General features: G+C 34.2%; 1 protein-coding gene across 3 annotated transcripts in view; it reads right to left on the bottom strand.

Annotated features, from left to right (window-relative positions):
- Positions 1-21,850, bottom strand: part of SNX29 (sorting nexin 29) — a 133,533-nt gene that overhangs the window by 63,693 nt on the left and 47,990 nt on the right. For 2 of the 3 annotated variants that reach the window (XM_074919778.1, XM_074919779.1), the window contains exons 15-18: positions 19,501-19,607; positions 9,060-9,176; positions 6,614-6,669; positions 5,556-5,637 (exon numbers count right to left, since the gene is read on the bottom strand). In XM_074919778.1, the coding sequence (XP_074775879.1) occupies positions 5,556-5,637; positions 6,614-6,669; positions 9,060-9,176; positions 19,501-19,607 (362 nt within the window). Of the gene's footprint in view, positions 1-4,013; positions 4,291-5,555; positions 5,638-6,613; positions 6,670-9,059; positions 9,177-19,500; positions 19,608-21,850 lie in introns of those variants that run through there. The other variant, XM_074919780.1, reaches the window with a different exon arrangement.

Below are 21,850 nucleotides of genomic sequence, written 5' to 3'. Positions count from 1 at the left end.
CCTTAAGCAAAACAAAGCTGAGCAAGTATAAAGACAAGGGATGTGCTTCTGAAAACATCAGAATGGGTTTGCCATGCATAGCAGATAAATACTAGTGGAAGGAAAGCCATTTCATAATCATACCTTTTATATCCATTTTAGGACTGAATTAGTCATTCTTAGCACAGCATTACAAGGGCAACTCATGTTTAGTTAATCCTACACCATGATCTCCAAGTTTCTTCCACTGTACTGTTACTGTAAGGCATATTGATTTCAACAGTTCAGAAAATTCCTTGGTGAATTATGAAATTATTTCTTTTGTCACACTTAAATATGACCAAAAAAGTATAGTGATATTTATGCAGAAAAGCTGCCTATTTTCCAAAATATTGCTATCTTTGTGTTTGGATTGATTTTTCTTCAATTTAATTAGCTCAATTATTTTCTGAAGTCATAAACTTTCAGTATTCACAAGCTCTGTGGCAAGATGTCTTGCACCCCAATTATATGTTGTGGAGAAAACCACTGTCACATACTTGTTCTGAAACTGCAAGCTAGTAGTTTCAATGGATGCTCCGATTTGCATTCTGAAAGAGTTAAAAATCTCTCCATGTCTTCCACGATTTGAAAGATTGCTATCATATTCCCCTCCAGTTGTCTTTTTTGCAGGCTGAGAATTTCTAATATGCTCCTCAAATGAAAAAGCTTCATTTTTCACCTGTATTCATTCCAATTCTGATATATTTCTTTGGAGAGGACTAGAACTGCACACAGATAAGCCACACATTATATATAGCATAACAGAGTATTCAGTTTTTCTATCCCTTTCCTAATGATTTTTAACAGCTTGGTTTTTAGACCTCCCTAAACCCTTTTAAAAATTGTGTCAGATTAGCTACTTTAAAATCTTCTGGTACCCAAGCCAGAAGCTATTTATCAGTCAGTTTTCAGCTATTTCACCCTTGAACTGATAGGTTCATAGTCTTTCAAACCTATTTGAGGTGCTCTGCAATTCTTTCCACCCTCTTTTGGTCATTTCCAAGGCACTTGATACATACACAGTAGATTATTTTCTGCTAGAAAATATGCATTTATGAGCAAAAAGGGACAGAAGAGGCACAGCAATTCTAAAGTGCATCAACAGTAAATGTGACATAGCAAATCTCCACTGGCACGCTGTCTTACTCCATCAAGTGAAGGGATCCTGAGATACACAATTTCAAATCAGCAAAGGTTAATGAGGTGGCTCATAAAAGGAGGGGAGGAGAGGACAATCTCTTTAGCTTTCTAGTAATAGAAAATGCAGGAGAAATCTAACCATGTTAGAAATACATTTACATGAACTGCATTTGGAAAAGCAGCAGTCAAGGTCCATGCCCTTCTGTAACATCTTAATTTTGCAGTAACACCTTAATAGCATTATGCACAGAATCTAATTTTTGGGCAGGCTAAGCATCTTAAGGCTAGTTTCCAATTAGCGTTAGGTACAGTCGTAAGTATTTAGCACATCTAAAAACAGTGCTTACCCAAAGCCAAAGTTTCAAACTCTGCCTTTTCCAATTGGCACACCAGCTTTCTTGAAGTTTGCTTGACATATTTTTCTCCGAATTAACCAGCACAACCAAGAGCCAGTTTTTACTTCCCAAGTTACAGTTACTCAAGTACTTTCAGAGAAAACTGAACTTCAAAAGATGTGGGTAATGATCTCAATATCAACATTTTGCACTATTCCTACTTTCCTTTACATTGATATACTACAAGCAATTGATACAAAGAGTTATACATGCATTTTAATTTTCTGCCATTGGAGAAAAAAAAATAATAAAACAGCAAAAATAATGTTTATTATGAATAAGAGGACTCTCAGAAATGAGCTCAATCATTTATCCCAATTGTCACTCCCAATCCTTGTCTGTTCATTGCATACTGGTCGCCTGGTAAATATCCTCTTCCACAATTTCAACACTGAATCAAATTCCCTGTAATCAGGAGCACATGTTTTGGCAGAGATTTAACAAGATAAATGCACAGTGCTGTTATTGAGGCTATTTTGAAGTTTTATAAATTAATGCTTTCCTGGTAGCTATAAAATGCAGAACATATATTCAGCAAGCACATGACTACATATTTGCTCAGAGATGTGGCAATCGCTTCAAGTGTTTCATCACAGGGTATATCTATTTAAGAAAATTTCTTCACATGCAAAGTGACAGAAAAAGTTATTTGCTAGAAAGATACTCTTCCCAGCCATACTCCTGAAATCAAAAACTGGTAGGAATGCTATTAATGTATTCTTCCATAAGGAAAGATCTCAGCAGGTACCAAGATCAAAGTTTAATAAGAATCCTAGAAGTTTTAGATCACTTCTACAGGTAAGTCTTGCTTGCTTTTTTTCTAAATATAAAAAGACAAAGTTGAGCAAATACTCCACTGTTCACCAGAAGAATACTATGACATTCTGTGTTGTTCTGTAACTAAAAACAAACTAGTCTGACTACAGAGAGTCTGTATCTATTCTAGATGGCTGCTTTTAACGATCCACATTACATGTATGTCCCATAAATCACTACTGTGAACACATAATGAATAGAGCATATTCAGAAGAACTTGTACATTTTTCAAACACATATATCAATAAACAGAATTTTTCAGACTACGGATACCCAACATTATAGGTATATATTGTAGACAAAGAACTTAAAATTCTGAAAGTTGTCTTTTTGTAAATCTAGAATTTTCAGTCTTTTAGAATTTTGCAGTGATATTTTGATTTCTTTTTTCCCTTCTCAAGAAGCTTAGCTTTCAATCACAAGTTCTTTGTTTTTTTCATTGATGATGAGTAATGGATGAAATCTATTAAAACCCACTCCATACCAGCACAACCTATTTTCTACAATGTCATGCCAATAATAAATAGAAATAAGGTGCAAAAGCACAATAAAAAACCCCTAAATTTTGTTCAAGTCACTGTAGTTAGACCCTTAACCATAGCAAACCGAGAGCAACATCTAACCCTCTACTCACCTCACCATATTTTGGATAAAGCCCAGAATCTCTTATAAATTGGGAAGCTTAGTTTATCTAAGTATTTTTCCTATTAAAAAAAAGATTTGCAGAACATCTATAGCATGTATGAATTCTCATATTTTCCAGGCTTTCATGATGCCAGTTGTATAGTCATGTACAGTCAAACTGCATAAAAAGTATCGTACTCTTCAGTAACTAAGCTTGATATCAAGTTACAAGTAAAACAAACCAAAATTAAGTTCTTCACAGAAATAATGTTTTTAATCCAGTTCTAAAATACCTTAATGAAAAGCACTTTATTACTTTAAAAAAAAGATAGATTTGGCATATTAGATAGCAACCTTATAAATAAATTGGTCTTGGTTCATGTCTTAGTAGTAACAACACTAATTAAACTCAAAATGCAAAAGCAATTTTAATAATAAAAAAGGATTCTTTCTTCCCATTCAACCAAAGAGAATGCAACTGAAAAAGCAAATAATAAAAGTATTGAAAAAAACTGAACTATTTGCAATTCTCCATGACCCTTTTTCAAACAGATATATGCTTATGTGCTTTTCCTTCACATCCTCTTATTTTTTTCTGGCTATTTAACCACTCAGGACCCCCAAACTGGCAGCATATTTTTGGGTTTTTTTAAACAAAACAGCCTCCCTATGCAGTAATAATACTACCACTGAACTTAAGAACCTTTAATAATATACAAAGGCAGTTTTCCTCCCATTCCTTCATCTATTACAGCATCTCCTCTTAAAGAGCTGCCTCTAGCTAAACTCTCTGCTCATCTACAAGCAAATGAAACAATTTTGTTTCTACTTCTTACTAACCATCCAAATGAGGAGGAAAACCTGTGCAAGCAACAGACCATTAGTAAACACACCTCAGACAGCCATAGTTTAAGTTCTTATTAAGTTTTTTATTCACAATTTACACAGAAAAGATTTTCTTTGCAGTGTCTCCCACTGCAACATTCATCTACAGAGGCAGAAACATTAATTCCAAAGATGACTACTACCAAATCAAGGGTGACTAAACAGCACTGTAGACAAGGATGAAGTGCCTGGGGGCCTGACTGGTCTTCTAGATCCTGCCAGTGAAGGAAAAGGCTTGCCTAGGAGCAGACGGATCCTGCGGATCAATACCTGGTTGCACAGCAGGTGCCACTGACAGATTTGACTTTTATGATCATGGGACTGTCTCTAAGGATCAAGGGCTACTGGGAGAGATGAAATCCACCTGACACAGTGGGAGAAGATCATGTTTGCCAACAGGCTGACCAACCTGGTGAGGAAATGGTGGATAGGGTGGGAAGTAAATGGGTCTATGGTGATAGGAAAAGAAATCTAAGAAATAACAAAGCAGGATGAAAGGAATAAAACAGAGCAACCTAGGAAATAAGCAGGAGAAACCAGAGCTCCTCTAGCGGTCACACAACTGCAATATCATTAAAGTAACAGACGTGTGGTGGGATATTGATGCTTCTAAGAATTTCTGTGTTAGCCAACTGGCGTCTGGGTTTAGAACGTGTAGCCAGTGACAGCAGAGCGGAGGAATATGTGAGAGCCAGAAAGACAAAAATAATCACACTTGTCAACAACTTGGGTTTCCAAAAACACTTGTACACCTGAAATTTAGTATTTAATGCTTTTAAACAAATTACTAACTGTTCCGTATTGGTAGCTTTTCATTCCATTATGTAAAGTTTTATTTTTCATTGTCTTTTACTGGCCAAAAGGTGGGTGTTTTCCTGTATTTTTCAACTATCTGTCAACACTTCATAAATGATTCAAAATCCAACAAAGATCATTCAGAGTGAGTGGAATGTTAAAAAGCTTCAGAATTCTTGCTCAGAGCTAAGTACATGTGGCTGAAACAAAAGTGGAAAAATTTTACAGCTGCTAATAATCCACAAGTAAAGAAATACAAACAGCCTGGAACAGCATATTAAAGAGCGTTTAAAGTTTTCCATGCCGTTCTATCCATGGAGGGTACAATTGTTCTGAAACCAAGAATCCAGGAATCGAGCAACAGTACGGGATTTCAGTGCTTCCAACTACAAGGCAGGCTAGAGCACAAACCCCTAAATTCAGACCCAGCTGAAGCAGAACACACTATGAACATGTCCTGTGACACATAGTGAAGGTTTGCTGCACCATTCAAAATGTTTTTGAGTGAGCTGCTACAGAACACCACATGTGTCAGTCTGTCAGGCAACATTCCTGGTCATTGATAACCCCAAAATTGAAATAGAATATGTACATGTATATTAAAGAAGGCATTACTGATTAATACTAAATTGTTGTATTTCCTGGACAATGCAGTTATCTTATTAGCATGTTTTTAAAATATTAAACTATTAAAAGTCAACCCTCAAAATATGCTATTTGGATAATCAACACAATCTTATGGATTAATATATATGAAGTTACTGCTACTGTTCATTAATTGATCTCTAATTAAATTATACTGAGATCTTCAAATTATTAAGATGTGCCGTTTTAGTCAGAAACTTTTACACAGTATGTGTGTTAAGACGTATCACTTACCTGATAAACATGGAATGCATTAGCAGCTTTTCCACGCAGAAAGACTGAGGGAATCCAAACATTAATAAGAGCACGATTTGATCTGAGGAGGAGAGAGAAAAACTTAAAATAGGGAATCATATTTATGTATAAGAATTGCAAAGCAACTACCTCCAGTGATTTAGATAAGGATCAAAGTGATCAACAAAGCAACTTAACATCTCAAATGGAGTATCAGAAAAATTGTAGTTCTGCCTAAACCTTTTATACCTGCTGTATCTAAAAGCATTCTCTAAAATTAACATAACTGGAAAAGGGCACTGAAACAACTCCTCTTGCAGATTTTTGGGTTGGTTTGGGTTTTTTTACACCATGCATTTGATAATATTTGATTATACATATGAAACAAAAACTATTCATTTCAACAAACTCAACATTTTGGTCCACAAAACTCAGCAAAAACCTGAGTTCTTTAAATAACAGAAGAGTACTGCACAATTATGGAGAAGCCATTTTCATCCACACTTTGTAATTCATCTCCAAATTTCTATGATTCAAAGACATCAGCTACATTTTCATGCCCTCATCCACAAAAAGCTATATTCATTAGTCTGACTAACAAAGGCAAAACTCCAAATCACAACACTGTAGAATGATCTGGGATGACCAGCTGGGGTTTTTGTCAAGTTTTTTGTAGTACTATTTGTAGGCATCGATTAGGATTTATTCTGTAAAAATGAGAAAGTCCATCACATTAGGAATAGCATCTAGCATCTATGAAACCCAAAGCAACAGAAAACAGTAACTTTTTGGTGCTTTGTAAGAAAACCAAGACCTAGTACACTGAAAGAGCACTCCAAGAGAATCTTCATAAATCTAAACTCCTTGCATTCAATATTATTAAAAACCACACCAGGGCATGGACTGTGAGCTCTCCGTACTTTTTAACAATGGAATACCACCGCTGAGAATTCAGATACAGGAAATAATACATAAAAAGCAGTTTATTGAATTTGTTTACTTATTCTTCTTTTCCACAAAGACAGTATGAAGAGAAAAATATGTCTTATGAAACTTACATTTCAAAATCTGACAAACTCTGATCTTCAGATGTTTGACTCAAATCTCCAGGGACCTATATTTACAAAACAGAAGTAATTCCCACACAATGGTTATTATGCTTTCTATTAAGAAAGCATAATATTATAAGCAAATTGCAATTCACCATTGCATTTAAATGCCATTTAAGAACTATTACTGAGAAACAATAAGCTATCGTGGAACAGTATTATTAACATATCACCCTTGCAAGTAATTATGTTAGAATTTGCTATACTTTTCTAAAGAAACAAACTGGGGCTTGTTAAAGCATGTAATTTTGAAGGGCATAGAAAACCCAGAAAAAGACATCACTATTAGGCCTTTATAAGCAAAGTATGCTAAAACAAAGTACATTGTGTGTATAAACAATTTATGGGAAGAGATGAAGCATATAAAACCTAGTGATCACTTTCTTTTACAACCAACATTCCATTAAGAGAAAGACACATGATCATTTCATTTTAGCCGTGTTCTTAAAAATATTATGTAATTACAAAAGTTCATAAAGATGGCAATGATGGACTAATACCTGCAGAATCAAAAGAAGTAGCGGTTGTGAGAAAACAAGATTGAAAGTGTTTACAACTGAAACAGCAATAGCCTTTTACCTTACTTTAAATCTAGTTAAACATAAAAGGATATCTTGTCTCCTTTAAATACTGTAAAATGTAAAGCATAACCCAGAATAGTTGGTGTGTTTTGATGAAGAAAAACAGCGAAAAGTTGTGAACTTCCAGAGACAGCTTCTATGTTAGAGCTATGGTGAACCAATATTTAACTATAATGTATGTTGCATGCATATTAATGTTTTTCAGAATATTTGCTGCCTAAGAAACTTAAATATATATTACTGCTTATTGTAAAAGAATATATATATTTATTGCAAAGCAATATAAAATTTCAAGGGGGACTAAAGAAAATCCAGTTCCCAGATGTTTTGACAGACTAGCTCTAGACCTCCTAATGCACAAGACAAAACTGAATTTTGCCTTCCCAAGAGTAAAGCGAAGACGAAGTCATTCCTGTCAGAGAAGAGGAAAAAAGCAAGATTTGTGCAGAGCCAAGACAGCTCCAGGGCATATATACAGGACATATATACATAATCCTGAACACTCTGCTGCCCTTTTTGGGAGGAAAGAGGTGGGAAGGGGCAGTATGACCTCTCTCTCAAATACCACCATCACCTGCCATCTGTTCACAGTCCCGTCCAACCTCCAGTGGCAGCACACAGCCTGGCTTTCCAGGGCTCTCATGCCAGAGAAAGATGTTCTTCTATCTTTTCTACAACCTGCATTCTCTCTTTGATAATTTACATTACAGCCATTAAAATTGATTATCAGCATTAAAAGGAAAAGAGAAGACAGTGAAGAATCATGGAAGCTATTTTTATTACAAACTGCAAATTATATACTATTTTAATAATGAAATGTTAAGAATGTGGCTGATCTTTTCAAACATTTTAAAGGGGGATCAAATATTCATATCCCACTATTTCTGGCAGTTACACACTTCACCCACTTTTAAAGTTCCAATTAAAGTCTACTAATTAACAGACAGGCAATCAGCACAGTTTCGTTTACTAATACAGAATTAAAATGTATCCACTTCTTAGAATTAATGCAATTAATAAATACAGTCCTAAAGACTTTTGCAATTCACAGTTTCATTTTGGACAATAGCAACTAATAACAACTAGCATTTAGCTAGCCCTTAAAAATATAATACCACTTCCACTTCATAAAAATTAGAGAAATTAGTTTTCTCCCAGTAACTACTGAATTAGGATATGGAGATACATGGTTAAAAACAAAACCTCTGAACAGTGACATACAGCCCAAAATCTCCAAGTAAGTGCAGGCATAATACACACATGATTTATCGTTCATTATTTCTTAACACAATAATTTGATTGTTTCCACCTAAAAGACTGAAACTTATAGATTAAAACCTGCTTCACTAATGCACACAGAACCATCATCAGCAACTTTACATAAATGTTATGATAAAATAGGCATGAATGCTTCTGGTGCAAACATAAAGTAAGGAGCAATACTGCATAATCATGAACAAAAATTATCAAAATAATGCCTCCCTCAGAAGATGGACAACTATTAGGAACATCCTCGAGTCCTGTCTCCTCCCTGTTCATTTTCAGATTTCAATCCAATTCTTTCTTTTAACACAAAAAGCCAAAGCAAAGCAATAGTTGGTAGAGAACAATTTTATTGTCTGAATATATCTATTTTACATTCAATTCTGCTAAAGAGACTCCAGCACTATCAAAAATATCAAGTAAGGTGTTCTTGACAGATGTATTATGAGCTGTTATTTCTTATGAGCTAATATATATTTGATTTTATCACAAGTAGTGGTTTTGAGCTTATTCCAGAATGGTATTCTACACTGTAAGAAATAAACACTTACCGGCCCTCTCAAATCAATTAGTTCTTGTCTCATCTGGGACACAAGAGCTTCTTTAGCCATCAGAGCACGGTGCAGCCTCTCATTGAATTCTATTAGTTCCCCATGCATTTCAGCTACCTAAAAAACAAAGCCAAGAGATAACTGTGTGGTAAACTAGAAAAAACCACTATATAATTTCTTACATGCATATCAACTTTTATTTATATTTTTTATTTTACCATAGTCTCCAAGTACTGCATCTCATTTCTAATGCATTAGTTTGAACTGACCATTAAGAACAGACACTGTTACAATAACTTTGACTCATACCTTGAAATGTAGGTTTTGATATTGAATTCAACAAGAGAAAATACAACTCTATGTCTAATTCTATTCCTATCAGAGAAGATCCTATGGCAACTGATTCTAATAAAACACCTATTAACTTATGTTCTCAGTTTTATTCTTTGATGAACACAGCAGTAAACAGTTACAAACTATTCACCCTATTTTGAACTGGGAATAATGCAAAATGCACAAACTGCATTAAACTTTGTGAACAATGCATGAGCAAATATATTCTGCACTCTTTATTTGTGGTTTTAATAGGATTGGAGCTCCAAGTCCACTCACCCCAGGCAATTCTGAGAAGAGCCAAAGGAGTATAAATACCACTGACACAAGCCATGCACAGGTAAATAGTGTGGCCTCAAGCATGGCTGGTTTAGACACCAATTCTAGCCATGTCTGTGCTCTCCATTTTTGGGTCAAAGTGTCAAGAAAGCACCAACTGATGCAGGATGTTTATAAAAGTGAACAGGGCTGGATGAGTGACAAGGATGAAAAAGATACCAATTTACAGAGCAAACTATGTTTGTTAGTTCCCTGACAAGAGAAGCAAGAAACAACAAAACTCAAATCAAGGTTAAAGATTATATTGAGCTCTTGAATTTCTCTTACACAGAAGTGTAAACCTACAGCTTAAAGGGGAAGAACTCCCAAGAGGACAAGAGCTCCCAAATAGCAAAGGTCCAAATAGTAGCAGTAACATGTTATCATCAAGAGAATGAGATGGGGAAACTAGCAGAAACAGGAAGGAAGGCTAAAAGAAACTTAAAATCTCTGTTCAGCAAGATTTTACTCCGATCAGAACCATTATACTATAAAATTGAATGTAAGTTTCAATTACGATGGATGATCCATCAGTATAAAATATACCTAGCAAGGGAGTTGTCTTGAAATGATAATGCTATTCACAGCCTTACTGAAATTTGAGCCAAAAAAAGGACTGTAGAAATCTTTTCAAGGGAAAAGAAAGGCTCTTCAGAAAACCCCACTGTTAGGAGTTTCCAAGGAAATCCTCTCTATATGACTCCTGTATTAAGAAAAGGAATACTGACGAGGGCCATTATCAGAGGCGGAGCACCAGATGAGCAGTCCCAGGGTAGAGCAAGAAAAGCTACAATTTTTACAGTAGTTAGGTGAAAACAGAAGCAGTGAGCAGTTGGCTCCTCTAGTGGGCGTAGCAGGCTACCACAACAATGTCGTTAATCATGTTTTTCAGGTTACAGCAGCTCTCATATAGCCATCCAAAGCTAAGAGAATAGTAGAGGCAACGGGGTAACATTATGAAAGCACAGCTGAGTAAGATGAACACCAATCCACTACCTTCAACAATAGCACAGGGGTTTGGACTACTGCCAAGTCTCTCAAGTGTTCATAGTTTCCCTTCTGGAGGCAGTTCACTACTATCTATGAATTTCATGCTTTCCTTTTCTTAAATTACCACTCTGCCTTCTCCATCTTTCCCAGGGAATTACGTCAAGATAAAGCAGTTTAATTCAATTTGGTTAATTTAGTGTTTGCTTTTAATTTAGTGCTTTGGTCCAGACAATGTGAATCCTTCACATAATCAAAGCAAACAGAAAAAACAGCTTCGATTTGGCAAGCCAGGAGCTGACATCACTAATTAAAAATTAAAAATAAAAATAATTATACCTGAGTTGAACTTTAAGTATTCTATTCCAATTTCTTTTTAAATAAGGAGTCCTTCAAATCCGGTAATTCATCAGTGTGGCACATACGCGAAGAGCACTAAACTAAGCCCAGATATGGTTTGTCCAGACTGATCTCTCTCATTAATTCTGAATTTACAAACTATTCTGAAATACTCAGCAAATTAAGAGCTAAAAACCAGTAACAGTAGTTGAACTAACAACACACTTTCCTTGTAATGGGACTATCAGGATGTACAAAAGCTAAAGATTTCAGAGTGATTATTTAAACACAAACAGGCATTTTTGTTTGCCTAATTACGTAAGCAGTTTTAGATTAATATTGATGCTTTGTCTTACACATCACAATACAAAAAGCCTGCAACACATCTGAGTTACCATTTAGTTCCACTCCACACTTTCCGAAGTGCAAAGGTTTAACATATTATTAATATAGTTTCAAAAATCAAAAGCTTTTTTATTATTTTTATAGTGTACTAAAGCAGCTTTAATTTACTGGCTTTGTTTCTGTTCTTGTCAAGCATTTTTGTTGCACTTAATCCTGTTAGAAAAACTAAATTCCCAGCCTCATAATTAGACTCTTTTCTGACTCCTCCTGATAAAAATCAGGATGTTAGGATTTCCATGTTATCAATTAATGACACTACGTATTCATATCTCAATTGTTCATTCAACATCAGCCTTGATAAAGATTCTTTGATTTCAAACACTTGTTAGTAATTAGTAAGCTTATTTTGCAAAAACAGATATATCTAAATGCGTATGAACTTCTACATTATGTTTAACGTGGTATGTGCCACTTAGCAAGCAGTTTTTCTTCATAAATTACAAACATTTATGAACCAAAATTGCCAACTTTACTAGATAAAGTAATAATGTAACATCATTAGCTCTGGATCAATTATTTTCCATACTAGCTTAACCACTCATTCCAAATCAAAGTGAGTGTGTAATATTTTAAGAATATCATAAGCCCCTCTCTGATTCAGGTTAGTATCAGCAGGTCATTGTTAATCACAGAGAGCCTGGGTTGGGAGGCAGAACTTCCTCGTATTTCACATATAAAAAGATGCAATATGTTACTACTTGCAAATGCACAGAGAAAAACAGTAGTACTGATAGCTGGTTGATTAGTTATCAAAAGCAATTTACAAATTTATGAATGGATGCAAAACTCAATAGGTTACATATCTGAAATCATGTTTGATTTTTTCAGTGCCTGTCTCTATCAGAACAACAAAATCCAAACAATCTGATGTAATACCTGACTGTTTTCTCTCCCTCTAATCTGGATGTCCTTGAAATAACTTTCTGCTTGCAGGCTTGATTAATGAGTAAATTCAACAGCTCGCTCAAAACACTGGAAGTAATACAAAAATTTATGTGTGTCCCTAGCAAAGTTAAATAATAAGAAGAAAATTCAAGAGCAAATAAATCAGCAAATCACTTGTTACATATTATCAAAAAGGACAAACTGTCACATATGTTACTTGTGAAAATCACTTTTATTAGTAATTTACTTCAACACTTTTTCTTGTCAAAGAAGAATGTATTACCATCACAGCAAACCAAAAGGAGTGATGAGATGTACTTCTGAATAATAATATTAATTTAGGTTCCTCTAACTTTTCCTGCATCAAGGTCTGCTAAAAATAAAGAGGTCTCCTTATAATTAGGGGAGATAATTAGCAAGAGACCACTTTTCGTAAACATTCCTAGTCTGCCTCCAAGAGAACAAGACTTGGAACTAAATTAATATTATTACTGGATACTAAAAATCATGGACGTAAAAAAAGTAAATTCACATGCCACAAAACATTACCTAGTGTACATCACTTTGATGATTTAAATTTTTTCAAAAAAAACATTGAGACTGATTTTTACCTAACAGGCTTTACACTAAGACCAGGTATCAACTGTCCTCCCACAACTTGTACAGATCCAACAAAAACACAGATTAGCACAAGTTTTATATTTTTATACTTATGTTTTAGATACACAAATGCTAAAATTGGTGAGGTCATCTGACCTCAGAGTGTACAGATCCAGTATTTATTAATGAACGTGGAACCACAAAGTGTAACAGAAATGCTTCTTTTCTTGGTTATCACAGTCTTCCCATTGTTGTCCCCCATAAGCCATGTTGGAATTGCAATAACCAGACTTCCCACACCTTCTGGGCCCCTGTAGTCCCTCTGGTGAGAGGGCTGCTTAAAGTCATGTCAACCTGTGGTTTCACTATTCCACAGGCATTAATTTGCTGTCACTTATGCCCTTGATAGTAACTCTCTGTTCCTAAACTACTAACCATTCTCTTTTCCTTTAAATCACGACAGATTAACATAGGTAACATAATCAGCAGTTGTTGCCATCCTCTAGGTGCACCTTGGTGTTCGTGGTGTCCAGTGTTTTACAATAAGGAAATCTTTAGCAGTGATCACAAAATACTGCTGCTCTTTGTGTTCATTCATTCCCATCTACACCGTGTGCAGGACTGTCAATCAGACGAGGAAAGTGATCTGAATGAAAATATCTCGAAAATAATTTTTAAGCCAAACCAGGTTCTCAAACCGGTTTGCACCAAGGACATAGAAACCACTGTTGCATTGCAACTGTGGGGTAGGTGTCCTGTGATACAGAAGCAGGACTCACACAGCAGATTGGCTGCTTAAATTGATACTGCCACCAAAGATGCAACATAAACCATAGCATGTGTTTCACCTGAAGAACTTCGTCCATGCTTTCTCCAAGTGTGTGATTTGATATAACAAAAGATACTACCTCTTCCTGAAATCTTGCTTTGATAGCTTACCTTTAACAGTTAAAATACAGTGAGTAAGATAAAAAATAGCTGTGGTTCACTGAAAATGCCACACTGTTTTCTCCTTGTACAACTTGCAGAAGAAACAGCTTAGCACTTACCACAGTTATTTACTATTAACTGGTAAATATTTCTGAGCAGTGACTCAGAAATAAATTTGTTTGTAAAGCAAATAAAACAATCTGACCAGTGTGCACATTAAATGGCTCACTGATTAAGTGGGCACACCATTCTTGACTCAGAAAACTGTTCATCTTACTCAGCCAGGACTAGACTGTCAGTGAGAGAGTAGTAACTTAAAACTGTGCATTGCACACACTAAGAAGTGAACAGCTTATTCAAATTATATTTTTTTTTTATTTGGACATGAAATCTCACTGAGAAAATAAATATACACATACATAAAAACATATTTCACAATTCTTATTAAATAAGACAAATTCTTTTAAGAAGCACAAAAAGAATTTACCCTTGTGCCAAAGCACACTGGACAGATGAAATTACATCTCGCTGTATTTCAGTAACTGACAAAAGCTACAGAAGGCCTTGTGATTCCACAGGAAAGTCCTGACCAATTTAATAATTTAAGACGTGTTTTTTAATATACTGACTTCAAACACAACTAACATTTAAAAACAAGGCTCCGTGCCATGCTAAGACCTTTAAATTAGAAATTAAAATAACAATTTCCAAAAGTGTCACTGTCCACTAATGCATTGATCTCATTTGCCTCCTGAACAAAATCTCATGCTGAATGAAAGTATGCTAATAAAGGAGCTGTCAGTAAATAATATGACTGACAGAACAGATACAAACAGAAGAGATCAAACTTGCACTGTTTATTCAAAGCTAACAAGAGCCAAGGATTGTTTATTTCACAAAAGGGTATTTTTCAATCCTCTCCTTTGAACAACCGTTAAATCTAAGCAAACAAGTGCTCTTATTTAATAATTGTACTTGTAGGCATTTTAATATCTAGGAGAAAAAAAAAAAAAAATCCATCTTTACAGAATCCTGTCAAAGAACACAAAACTTATCTTCTTTGATTTCCAATAAAATGGGTCATGTAGTTCAATGAAATGGTACTCAAGAGAAGTTTTCAATTAAGTTATTTAATATAGCAGTGTATTTCTTAAAGAAAGGTTTCTTTTCATTCTTGTCTTAGAATGTCATTAATATGTAAGAGCACATACTCTTAATACAGTGAAAGGTTCTAGGTTTACCAATAGTTTGTAGAGTCACTTGGGGATCAAAATCAACACAAGAACAAATCAAAATTATTTTTAGAAGAAAAGCATGACAAAAAAAATTGAGAAGCAGTCAAACAATTCTTCATAGCCAGAAATGGGGCTTTTTTAAGCAGGTAACTAATTTGTTCCATGCCTGTCACGGCCTTTCCACATTCTTTAACATGAGATGATTATAAGTAGCGCTTTCTGCAGACATTACCAAAATTTCTGTATCATCAAAATTCCCCACTTCAGAAGAAGAAATTCATTACAATATATTGTTACCTGTTACACTAAACAGAGACAATTCTACAAAGATGCTGACACTTTCTGGCAAAGCTTTTAGTGATTTAAGGTACCTTACTATGTGAGAAGGGATTTTGTAACAAAAAAACCCAAACAAAACTCATGTATTGCATCATGAACAAAGCCATATTTCACATTTGAAAATCCTCCAATATTTAGAAATTTTAACTATCTGACAGCATACTACTGAAAAATTCTTAGTAGAAGATAAATCTGACCAAAATTACATAATAATACATCTCCAGATTTTTTAAGAATGAAAGGCTCTTTTGCACTTTCATTTACTAACAATGGCAGCAGCACAAAGAACCTTAAAGAACATCACACACCTGCTTTTCACATGATACTATAATACTACCTTACTCCATTAACCAAACAAAAAAACCAAACAAATAATTTAAAGGTCAAATATTTAACAGTGTTTAAAAAAAGCCACCTATCCAGCTACAGATACATGCCATAATTTGTTCTTTTCCTGTAATTGCTGGCTCAAAAATACCCTCAAAACTGCTTAAAGCCATTTGAGCACTTTCGAAATGAAACGGAGATTAAAGTTAAAAATCTAGAAGACAGTTTGAGTTCAAATAATCAGTAGCATGCTTTTGAGGCCTCGGGATGCAACTGGCCAACGAATTACTTGTTCAACAAGAAAGAACAGAAGGCATGAAAATTCAGAGTGAAACTCTCCAGAATGGTGAAAACTTAGCTTAATATCCAAAATTACCTTTCATAGATATTTCAAATGTTTGAAACAATTCAACTTTTCAGAAGAGCTGCATAATTTGGCAGGAATTTAAAAAACATACAACTTAACCTTTCTGACAGATGTCAGATCTCATGAATATCTAATACTCAGAAATAAACTCTCTCATCTACTGACTGTATTTATTTGAACAAAGTGATTCACATCTTGAGTTCATGGGATTGGCATATGCACCTTCCACGTCAGAAAGTCTCCCAGGCTCACATACCAAATGCTCAGAGATCAATTTGTCAGACATAAAAATACAATAGTACAGCTACCACATAAAAAGCGGAGTCTGTGAGCTTTAGGAAAAGGTACAAGAGTATTTTCACATTCCTTAAAAAGAAAACTGCATGTTTTCATGAAGATTTGAGAAATACCTAGTTAACTTATGTAGAAAAATTCTGACTCCAAGAAACATTTCTTGTACAGGCTTCTACAAGGAAAGCCTTAGAGAGTTGGAGAGGATTTTTTTTTTTAAACTATTTGGTTTGTCTCCAACATTCCTGTAAGAACGAGTGTTTCTGCAGAACAATAAGGGTTTAATATCTTGCAATACAAGTTTCAGTACATCAAAAGTGTGTTATTCTAGCATAGGAGCTCCTCATTCCCTAGTCTGACAGGATTAGTCTATACCAAGAAACCGAAAATTCTATGTAGTTTACTGAGTCTTTAACACAGTACTCTCATAATACAGTTTTGTACACCACGAGCATAACCTACAACATAACTTTGATGAAATTAAAGTCCACCCCTAAAATTGCTCTAAAATAAAGTACAAAATTATCAAAGGCTGAAACTGCAAAGAAAGTTTAAGTCATGTTCTAATTAGATATATATACTAGTTAATTACTGGTCTACAGCCACAAAAAGAAAGAATAGACCAATTGGAAAGAGTGTCTTACAGACACCAGTCTGACCACAGGTCTTTTAAAGATGTACAAACACCATAATTATTTTAGCTTTTTTGTCTGTTTTGCTTAATTTTAAAACCTTAGCAATATCATGTCAGCAAGTCTCTAGTAATTGTTTGATTTGAGTTTAGCTGCAATGCAAACTATGAAGAGTTTGTCTATCCCTCAGTGTGTAACAGGAAAACTTCTGGTGATACTACTCTGACAAGCCTTACATAAGCAGAAGTGAATGAAATATATTTTTACCTTACAGCAAACTTATGCTAACAATGCATAGCAATGGCCCAAAACATATCTTACAATTATTTTAAACACACTTTATTATTCATGGCTTGAGAGTTGTATAAATTGACCTACTTTCTCTTCTAAAACAAAATAGCATTCTAGTCCCAAAGCATATGACATTGGAAAACATATGGGAATTGCTAGAGGTATCCAAAGACCTAGCAATATCCCAACAAGCTTTGAATGGGGAGTTTAAAAGAAATTGTAACTAATTAGATGTTGCACTACTATTTCTAAGGAAATACACCATAAAAAAAATATGCAGAATTGTTACAAAAATTTCCTAACACTGTTTTAAGCATAACAATCAGTAAAAAGTTTCTTAAGTTTCTTTACTGCTTCAGAATTTTTATTTGTGACTTCTCTTTACCCACTTGGTTCAATCAACCAATCTACAGATCATAATTAAAGAACTTTGATAAATACAAACATTTTTACAAACATGTAAGAGACTGAAAATTTCTTCAATATATTGTTATGAAAAAATCATTTCCAGTGAAAACAAAGGAAAAAAAAATTCTAATTACTCAGCAGAACCATTATTTTTATTCTCTTGACAGCTAGTCATTTCCCCGTGGGGAGACTTCAATATCCTGATCAGCCACCAAAAAATTCAAGGGAATATTTGTCTTCAGATGAAACAACCTACTAGGCACAAGGTAACAGTTACTAAAACTGCTTAAGTCTGAACATTTTTCAGACCCAGTTCTAGCTGAATGGAACTGCCAGAACAGCATTCAAGAGTGGTTTCTATCCTAGTCCTCAATGTGGAATACAATGCAAGCTAACCTTTGAAAGTAAGACTTCACATCTTTCATTTGTGGAGAGAAAAAGGAGTAATGACTTTTGGTAAATACCTCTGGATTGTTACAGGAGTTACATCCTATTTTGAATATGCGAAGATATTGTTACAGACTAGTGAGACCAAGATACGGACCTCCTCTTCTGGATGTGATCTGTAACAAGGTTTTCCAGTGATTACATCTACTGTTGTGCCATCAGTGCTACTGCTAACACTGTCTCTGACAAACTCAGAAGTGTAGCAACAAACTCCTGAACATGCAGAACAAACTGAGTAGAAGCAAGGAGGACGCTTTTAAAGCTGAAAGAGATTTTACCTGTGTTCTTAATTAAGATATTCTTTTGATAGGTATAGAACAGAGGAAAGGAGTCAGAAGAACCCAACCAAAGGTATGCATTAGGGAGAGAATTAGTTTCACATGGTCCTATGAGAAAAGGATAACCAAGTATGAATGTTTCAGAAGAACGGTATTAATCTCTTCGATGCATGACCTGCATTTTTAGTCATCTTCATGTTAATCTGTTAATATGAGTATCCAATTTCAGAGTATTTTGGGCAAGAGAAAGACAGAGAATTGTTTTACTTTTTATAAAAATGTTCATTTAATATTTAATAGGAGATATGGGTATTAGATACTAAATTTCATTACTTCTGTCTGGAAAAATCATTTGTATTTAAATTTAGGATGAAACCCTAATCTTTCTTTTTTTCCTTTAATGAATTTTACATTAGTGTTAAAAGTGAATCTTGCATTAAGAACTTTTTCTAACATGGTCGTATCAACAGAACTAGTAGCTTCCACTATCTGTTTCCATGCTGCAGTATTCAATAAGCTATATGGTAAAGCAATACAAAAAGAAAACGCTAACAATCAGAAAACAGTATGAAAGCACAGAAGAAGCTACAGATTTCAGTATGTCCTCATTTTAAAGCTCAACTAACAAAACAGTAATGCCTGTAACTATGTACTGTAATTTAGACAATACCTGAAACCTATTGTCAGTGATGGTTTCAACTTCACCATCATCAGTTATAACCTTAAGGACCTTGTTTATTTATTAAAACCTTCATTTTAACATCAAAGTATAAATGTGTACCCTTGTTAGGAAATGTTTTTAATTATCTGAATTGCTTTAAATATGCTTTGAAGTTGAATGAACAAATTCATACTTTAACCACAGAATCCTGAAAATTAAATCTTTCCTTTTTTCTTTTTAAGGCAAAAATTAGACTCTTCTTTACAATAACGGAGAAAAAAATAACAACCAGACAAAGAATCTATTTGCAGCTTCAAATGTTATGTTACAATTATGATTCCATAAATCTTGTACAGTACAAACTTTACCTCAATCAATTTTCTTTCATAAGAGCTGGCTAGTTCCTCATTGTTTTCTACTTGCTTTTGCTCTGGAATAGTAAGTTCACCATCAGTGGTCCAAATGTTTGGTAGAACTAAAACAAAGAGATACCTCAAATTAAAAAGTTACATTACATAAACATCTAAGACAACCTGTTTAGAAGTAATAGCTCTTAAAGAAATAGTTATTAGAAGTTTCAAAATAGGATTAATATTAAACAATTTTACAAGTACTAAAATACAAATGATACAGGAAGCTTTCTTGTGAGCAATATTAGACAGGTAGTCTCAACAAAAAAAAAATGCAAACTAAAAGCATTTGGCTGTTCTGTGAGTACAGCTAACTAATATATGTAGGTAGTAACTGCAAATCCTACCTAAAGCCTTTGAAAAGTAAGCCTATGCTCCTCTTTCAAGTCTTTTTTCTACTTCACTTACATAATATAATTTCATAATACTTGCACAGACTACTTACATATCATAGAAATTACAGAAAATAGGGCTGAGAATGGACATTCCATACTTCATCTAGTATTTCATGTTTTTGAGTAAAGCAGAATCAGCTGCAATTATTTCATTCCTGACAGTTAATTGTCTAATTTATACCTTGAAACCTCAAATAATGGAGATTTCATGCTTCCCTGCACAGTCTATTTAAATTTAAGTATTCTTCTCAGAAAGGTTTTCTTGATAGCTAATCAAACTTCCTTCACCTGCCATTTAAGCCCATTGGTTTTTTTCTTATCCAGTGAATGAAAAAGTTTTATTCTATTTCTGTTCCTAGCTACCCTATATGTATTTTATGATCACTTTAAGACCTATTCTAAGTCTTCTCCAAGTTACAAAAAGTAAAATTCAACTTTTTCTCACAGATCATGAATTTCTAAAAAAAACAAGTTAGCACATATAAAGTAAGTAAACAAGCCCTAATAAAAAAGGTTTAACAAATGCTTTCACCATTTTTCAAAATCCAGTCTATATATACGCAACCACCATGAGGTACATAGAGGATATCATAATTCATCTGACTAAATACTCCTAGACTGTGGGAACTGGTTTTGCTTTGAGGAAGAATATATATATTCAAAAGTTAATTATTATTATTTTAAGTTAATTCTGAATGTTATTTTAAGAGCCGTTTCTTGTAAATCTTGCTTGAAGTTCCTCAGCCGAAAACTTCTAAGATCAGCCTTTTCATATACATAATATTATTGTATCTAAGCAGGTCTGAAAAATGGTACACATCCAATTCCTGCCGATGGCTGAGAAATCAGGATGCTCATTTATTAAATATTTAAATACCAATATCAAGCTGCTCAGTCTATGGCAGTGATCATTCATTTTGAAAGCTGGTACAATATTCTGAACTTGTCTGCATTCTGAGTCTTGGGCAATTTATTTATAATCACATTTTCTGAGTGTTTTTTTGGTTTTTTTAAGTCACCACAAGGCAAAGTATTATGCTGAGTTTCATTTATTATTTTAGGAAACTATTTAAAAGCCATACTCAATACCATCTGATCCAATTATTGTGGCAAACATGTAGATTCTTCTCTATTTATAGTCAAAAAAGTAACAGCAGAAGCTCAATTTATTCTGACTCTTTCAAAACAGTGTCACAGAAAGTCTAAACACACAGTGCTCTAAAATCTACAATACATTTAAGACTTTTGTTTTGATACCATTTGGAAGAAGATTAATCATTGTTGGAATTACTCATTATGATAACATAGGGCAGCAGTGAAATTAGTTGTATGCAACAGTTTATGCCTCTGATGAAGACAATTTCCTAGCATTACAGCAAAAGATGACAGCTGGGAGTATTTCAAGTTGAAGCAGATAAGAACTCTATGACACCATCTACATGTAAGGCTAGCTGAAAAGCCAAGAACATTAACCTATGAATGTGTAAATTATTACATATAAAGAAAGCAACAAGAATTTTAACTTAAAATGACAAAAGCCAAGAAAACAGTAGTTTCTTCATCTTATTTTCTTCACATAATTGTCACAACCTCAGAACACAGTAATAAAATAGGTCTTTTAAATATACTCTGTAATCCTTCTGAGCATGTGAGCTAATTAAGAACAAAATGACTTAGTACAGGTTGTTACAATCACTTTAAGTTATACCACAATTGGAATTCAATAATTTGCCTGAAGTTACACAAAGAACTATGTACTGCGAAGTACAAATAGCTCTTTCTAATAATGCAAATTCTTACTTATGAAAGCTCACACCCGAAAAATAAGAATGCCTACGATGAGATAATGCAAGTTATTTATATAAACTATGAGAGCAATAGTTTCTATAAATCTGGTAAAAGAAAAAACTTTT

This window comes from Athene noctua, chromosome 15 (assembly GCF_965140245.1).
Source record: "Athene noctua chromosome 15, bAthNoc1.hap1.1, whole genome shotgun sequence".
NCBI classification, from domain to species: domain Eukaryota; kingdom Metazoa; phylum Chordata; class Aves; order Strigiformes; family Strigidae; genus Athene; species Athene noctua.
Note: the sequence above shows the minus strand (reverse complement) of the source record. Positions and strands in the feature narration are given on the sequence as shown.